A 7,063-nucleotide genomic window follows, 5' to 3' on the forward strand; every position below is an offset into this window, starting at 1 on the left:
GAGTTCATTTAAATTTGTTGGTTCCCTGGCACAGACCCAGCTTTTAAGCGTTGTCCACAAATTTTCAATAGGGTTAAGGTCGGGGCTTTGGGAAGGCCATTCCAGAAGCTTAATATTAGCCTGCTTTATCCATTCTAAAACCAGTGTTGATCTGTGTTTGGGATCAATGTTATGCCAGAACATCCAATTGTGTCCAAGTTCCAACTGTGTACGTGTTGATTTGAGAGGATAAATAATTTGGAGGTTGTCCTCCATCATTCCATTCAGTTTGTGCAATGTACCAGTACCACTGGCAGCAAAACAGCCCCAGAGCACGATGTTACCACCACCATGCTTAACAGTTGGTACAGTGTTCTTAGGTTTGAAAGCCTCACCTTTACTCTTCCAAATACACCTAATCATTGTAGTCAAATAGCTCAGTTTTTGGCTCATCTGACCATAAAACCTTTCTCCAGAAGACATTTGGCTCTTCAATTTGGGCAGCTGAAAATTTCAGATGAGATTGAAGGTGTCAGTTTTGGGGCAGGGCCTTCTTTCTTGGTCGTCATCCTTTCAGTCCATGGTGATGTAAAACTCCGTTCACTGTGGACAGTGACACTGGTGTTCCAGCAGTTTCCAGTTCATGCCAGGTTGAGTCTTGGTGGTTCCTGAACACCCTAACCAGTTTAGTCTCTTCTAAGGGTCACAGTTTGGGTCTTCTTCCAGACCTTGGCAAAGTGGTGACACATCTGAAAAACTTGTATTTGCATACAAGTGTTTGAACTGATTATCTTGGACTCTGCAGTTGTTTAGAAATGGCTCCAAGAAACCTTCCCAACTTGTGTAAATCTACGGTTCTCCTTACATCTTCACTGAGTTCCTTGGACTTTCCCATTGTTCTGAGTATTGGATTAGTCCAATGAGTGCTGTCAAACAAATCCTTTTTCATGCTGGCAAAGAGAAACTACCAGTTGTAGTGAATCATGATCACTAACAAGAAGTTAATAGGCCTCAGCCTTGTCAAGTTAAAGGACACTGTAAAACCTTCAAACTTGTGTGCCCAATTCTTGTATTTTTTTTTTTTTTAAGTCATTAAAGATGTATGCTATACAATCATTCCTGGAAAAAGAAGTTAAAAAAATTATTAAAAGCCCCCAAATTACCGTGACCTTCATGCCTATGATGAGTGTATGTAGATTTCTACTCACAACAGTATGTTTTAAATACTGTATATACAATTAACCCTCTTTCAGGGACAGAACACCCCGAGTTTCCCTCATCTCACAGTTAACAAACTCACAGTTTTCACTAAACCTGCTTTCTGGAATGGGGTCCATTACTGCACCCAATCCTCGCCAGCTGGATCTAACCTATCACCATGTGAATCCAAGCCTTCTCTTGGCATCCTGAATATCTACAGCTGTGTGAAGCTTTTTAATGTTCTGGGTGGCTGCTGACACATATTTGGGCATCTGAGCTCCAGTACGGTCCTGAACAAGATAGCTCAGTCTGACTCCACTAAAGACAGGATCGGACCCACTTCCGATCCCTTCCCTCACAGCTTTGCAAAGTGGAAACACGTTTCGCTGAGTCTCCGCTGCTGCGTTGATAATTTGCTGTGAATACTGCTGGAAGCGGTATTCCTCTTCAGCGATGACTTCTGCCTTCTTAGCTTCAAACTCACGTTCCTCTTCTCTCAGCTGCTGAAGCCTGACACTTTTTTCAGCCTGTGTTAGAAAGCCAAAGACTAGTTAACTGAGCAAGGTGCAAAGTTTCTGAGCCAAACTTATTACTTTTTGGCTGACATTACCATTTTCACAGCATTGAAGTCTTGCACCTCTTTTTTTTCTTCTCTGATTCTCTTAACTTTTAGTTGCTGCTTCTCAGAAAATATTCTGTGAGCCTCTCGCTGGGCCTGCAGTGCTTCTTGGGCCTTCTGCTTGGCTATTTTGTCCCTCTGTTCCTTCTCTTGTCTCTGGTAAAACAGTTTGTGGTACAGGCATGGTGAAATTTTGTCAGCAACAATGTGGTATTCTCTACACTTAGACAGAAAACAGACATTGGAGGATATATATATATATATACACACACACACACACACACACACACACCGTGATGGTGTATTGAAATAATTTGAGGAGCTTGTATACCAGTTTGGAATATTTAACATTTGCAACTCGGGGATCTTCAGACCTAGTTTATAAGCAGCCAAAGCTGTTAAGCTTATAGAAAAAGCTGCTTAGATGATAAAGAATGGGACATAATGTGTAGGAACATTTAAAAAAAAAAAAAAAAGGTGTTCAAGCTACATCTTATTCAATTTAAGATCACGCATTGCCTTAGGTTATTTAGACTTCATGCTTTATGATCCTGTAACAAAGTTCATGAATTATAGATTATAATATCTGGAAATATTTGTGAAATTTCAGGGATTTAAATTCAGTACAGACCCAGATTTTTTGTTTTAGGTGATGATTCCAAATTAGAGGGAGAAGATTAAAAGAACCAGTCCAAATTAGCATCATGATAGGCAGACTGCTTCTTAGAAGATTGAAGGGGAACTCTCCGTGCAAAACTGGATTGAAAAGAGGTCGAGAGCTGAAGCATTTGAAAAGACATCCTGCAAAAGACTTGGAAAATTGGATGCATAGTTTAGAAAACAGGGCAAATATACCCTCACTGACCACTTTGTTAGGTACACCTGTTCAACTGCTCATTGTTGCAAATATCTAATTAACCAATCACATAGCAGCAACGCCATACATTTAGGCATGTAGACATGGTCAAGATGGCCTGCTGAAGTTCAAACTGAGATTCAGAATGGGGAAGGAAGGTGATTTAAGTGATTTTGAAGGTGGCATGGTTATTGGTTCCAGACAGGCTGGTTTGAGTATTTCAGAAACTGCTGATCTACTGGGATTTTCCTACACAACTATCTCTGCAAGAGAAAATATCTAGTGAGCAACGGTTCCCTGGGTGAAAATGCCTTGTTGATGTCAGAGGAGAATGGCCAGACTGCTTTGAGCTGATAGGAACCCAACAGTAACAAACCTATGAAGAAGAGCATCTATGAATGCACCTTAAACCTTGAAGCAGCTGGGCTACAGCAGCAGAAAACCACACTGGGTGCCATTCTTATCAGCTAAGAATAGGAAACCGAGGCTATAATTCACATGTGCTCACCAAACTCAGACAGCAGCAGATTTGAAAAGCGTCTGGTCTGATGAGTCTATTTCTGCTGTGACATGCAGATGGTAGGGTCAGAATTTGTGTAAACATGGAAAACATGGATCCATCCTGCCTTCTATCAGCAGTTCAGGCTGCTGTTGGTGGTGTAATGGTGTAGGGGATGTTTTCTTGCTACTCTTGGGCCCCTTAGTGCCAACTGAGCATTGTTTAAATGCCACAGCTTACCTCAGTATTGTTGCTGACCATGTCCATCCATTTACGCCCACAGTGTACCCTTTTTGTGATAGCTGCTTCTAGCAGAATGTGTTTGTCACATCATCTCAAACTAGTTCCTTGAATATGACTATGAGTACACTGTACTCAAATGGCCTCCACAGTCACCAGATCACAATCCAATACAGCACCTCGGGAATGTGGTGGAACATGAGATTCACATCATGGATGTGCAGCTGACAAATCTGCAGCAGATGTGTGATGCTTTTATGTCAGTGCAGACCAAATTTTCTAAGGAATGTTTCCAGCATGTGATTGAATCTGTGCCATGAAGAATTAAGGCGGCTCATAGAGCAAACAAGTCCAACTCAGTGCTAACAAGGTGTCGCTAATAAAGTAACTGGTGAGTGTATGAGGAGGGCTCCTGTCTATGTAATATACTGCTATAATGGACAGAAAACATGTCCAGTGAAAATGAAATGCATTTACAACCAGACATTTATGTGGTGATGAGTTTTGGGGGAGAAGGTATTGTGTATGGTCGATTATTATATTGGGGTTTTTTTTCCGCTCTCTTAAGTTTAAATAAAAAATGTTTATCAGGGGGAAAAAAAGCATTTTTGGACCCACATTTTTAAAAAAAATGGTTTAGAGGAAAAACACTGGACATTTCATGCTGTTGTAACAGGACTTTTTGGTAGCATTGAGCTTGAGTTACCATTAGCTCTCTGTGCACACTGATTGACTTCAACATTGCAGCTTTCTTCTCCTCCTCCTCCACTTGCTGTTGCGCCTGTTTTGCCTCCCTCTCTGAGACAGCCTTGGCGATCCTCTGCTCCTCATTGACAGCTTGCTGCTGCTGTGTGACCGTCAGTTTGTTTCTGATAATGTCTCTGTGTGTCTGGGCCTCTCTGGAGAAAAAAAAAAAAAAAAAACACCACATATATTTGGAAAAACTTTGATCCAGAGCTACTCATTGATATTTACTCTTTTGCCGCATCTTACCTAAGCAACTTATTTTCATTTTCTTTGCGTAATTTCATGATTTTTTGTTTGGCAAGGAGAAACAGTTTCCTTTGCTCCTCTTCGGCCTCCTGTCTCTTAGCATCTGTGGCTCTTATGAGGTCTCTGTTGGCAATATGCTCCTGTAAAATGCATTAATAAACTTAATGTTTAATCAAATAAATCCTAGATAACCTGTGCTGCTAAGACCCTACCAGGTGAGCTTGCATAAGGTCTCTCTTCTGATTTGCTTGTCTTTCTGCCTCCGTCCTTTGCTCCAGCTGATGGAGTGCTTGGAGACGCTGGATTTCCTCTCCATCCTTCTGGTTCTCCAGCTTTTGTTGCTCTCTCAGCAGCTCATTTTCCTTTATTCTGAGGAAAAGTAATCATATAATTGTCATGGTCCTAGTGTTTGATGGTGTTTTTGGATTTCAAATTCTTAACAGATACAGCTGCAGCCTGTTCACAGCTGATTGCTAGGTCTTACTGGTTTCTCAGGTCTTCTGCAGCGACCTGTCTCACAAGCTTTCTCTGCAGTGCCATCTCCTGTTCCTGTTTCAAGGCTTCACCCTCTCTGGTCTTTACCATATCCAGAAATTCTTTGTCCACATCTTTACTGGCACTCTTTCTTCTTTGTTTAAGTTCAATTTGAGCGTCCCTCTCCTTCAGCACCTCTGTCAGCAGTAGTGCACTCTGTGGAGGAGGTAGCAATTATTTGTCATGCGAAAATGTGCAGTTTTATGTTCAAGTTGCAGAATAATGTATAAGTGAGACTAACATGTAGTCCTTTGACTCTGTCGGTTTGATAATAGAGCTGCGTCTTGGCTTTTTCAATAATCTCCTTCCGCTTTTGCTCCTTGTATTTGGCTTCTTCTAAATCAGCCAGTCTCATTTGCTCCTCCTCAATTTGCTCTCGAATCTTCTTCTCCTCCAACTTTTTCAGCTTTTGACCCTGTGACAAGACATACACATGCAGTGTGTCAACCTTTTGCCTTTGTGTGTCCAGCGCTTTTCAACCTAATAAGTGCATGTGACCATATTAGTGCAAATCTAATCAAAGTCTTAGAAAAGATCTCTCAACAAGGAGCTTACATGGATGGTATCAGGCCAGAGTTTCACCACCTCCTGTGACTGAAGGTGCAGGTTTTCTCTCTGTTTAGCTGCCTCTCTTATTCTTTTCTCTTCTTTATTAACCCCACTCAGTTCATCCTGAATCCTCAGCCATTCAGCCTGACCTAAGACAGTAACATGTCGGAGGTCTGGTGGCTGCGTAGCTCTAATGGCTTCATCTGCTGACACTTTAAAAAATAAATTATCGTTAGAACATGCTGCATAAAGTGACCACTACACCAGGAAGGTAACCTCGAAAATGCAACCTCAGTTTGTGTAATCTGGATAGTCAGGATGATTTAATGCCCCATCTTAGCAAGTGCAGGTTTACTTGTATTTCTATATTATGCTACTTGGTGCTTTCACTCTGCTATATTTTAGATGCAAATATTGTACTAAAAGCTACTTTCAGCTGTTCACTTATTCACAAGGGGTCGCCACAGGAGGTTTAATCTTTGATCTTCCTTACACAACCCCAACTTCTCCTCCTGGATCTTTCACTTGTTAGGTAAATGTAAACTACTCCATACCATTTATTTTAAAGCTTTAGTTATTATTTTGCAGTGGTGATACGTATTTATGTTAGCAGGGCCAGTGCAACCACTGAGCACACAGAGGTCACTACTCTATGTTATAGAAGAGAAGATGTTATACTGTATATATAAAAGAAACCGTAACATCCTACTTATCAAATAATAACTGACATTGCTCAGAATTTTTATTCTTACTACCATAGCTGCACTTCTTGATCGGCGTTACACGATTTCTGATATATTTTCAACACTGAAAATTAAAAACAGCTGTCCCTATACTGAATAAACTTTTAGTGTTCCTTAAGCTCTCACCATTCTTACTGGATCCTCTCCGACGGCCGTACAGAACCACCGCTGCCATTTCTATCGGATGCAGTGGCTACTAAATAAAGAAAATAATCTAAATTACAAAAAAAATGTAAACGTTTTTATTTTTATTTTATTTTATTTTTACAGTTGTTAGCTTACGTTTGTCAGACTGTCCGCTCGACGTAGTCCGCGTTTGTTGCCTGGTATCCATGCAATGACCGAACCAATCAAAACCATCCTCTGATTACGGATAGGCAGAGCCCTCAAAGTGTAAGAGTCGCGTCAGCGGGTGTTCAGGAAGTGCTTACCGGGCAATCGGAATATGTGAAGCTAGAGAGACAACTTCTTTCTTTCTTTCTTTCTTTCTTTCTTTCTTTCTTTCTTTCTTTCTTTCGATAGATAGATAGATAGATAGAGTACGTGTTTGGTAGCTAAATCAATTACGTTTCCAAAAATCTTCTAATTCATTGGTTGTTAATGCACTAACATGTTTTAATACACAAGTGAATTTGAATTATGTGTACTGATAATGCACAGCCTTGTTTGTTAAAGATCTTAGCTTTTATGGTCCTTTGGAGTCAATTAATGTCTTTTGACAAATCTTACAGTAAACAGAAAGCTTTTTGCTTCTTTAATTTAAAACACACACACACAAAGAAAAATAAACCCACGACAACCATTTAATTTCCACAGATTAGGACCTTTTCACTTTCCTTGCCACACTAAGA

General features: G+C 40.5%; 1 protein-coding gene across 1 annotated transcript; it reads right to left on the bottom strand.

Annotated features, from left to right (window-relative positions):
• Positions 1-947: 947 nt before the first annotated feature.
• On the bottom strand, positions 948-6,573 carry cfap210 (cilia and flagella associated protein 210). Its single transcript, XM_030758361.1, has 10 exons — positions 6,495-6,573; positions 6,339-6,408; positions 5,476-5,681; positions 5,162-5,335; positions 4,871-5,076; positions 4,599-4,755; positions 4,387-4,526; positions 4,100-4,292; positions 1,790-1,954; positions 948-1,706 (listed from the first exon to the last, which is right to left on the bottom strand). Exons 2-10 carry the CDS (start codon positions 6,385-6,387, stop codon positions 1,353-1,355), a joined length of 1,644 nt encoding a protein of 547 aa, XP_030614221.1. The 5' UTR covers positions 6,388-6,408; positions 6,495-6,573; the 3' UTR covers positions 948-1,352.
• Positions 6,574-7,063: the final 490 nt, after the last annotated feature.

Source organism: Archocentrus centrarchus, chromosome 21 (genome assembly GCF_007364275.1).
Source record: "Archocentrus centrarchus isolate MPI-CPG fArcCen1 chromosome 21, fArcCen1, whole genome shotgun sequence".
Classification (NCBI taxonomy): Eukaryota; Metazoa; Chordata; class Actinopteri; order Cichliformes; family Cichlidae; genus Archocentrus; species Archocentrus centrarchus.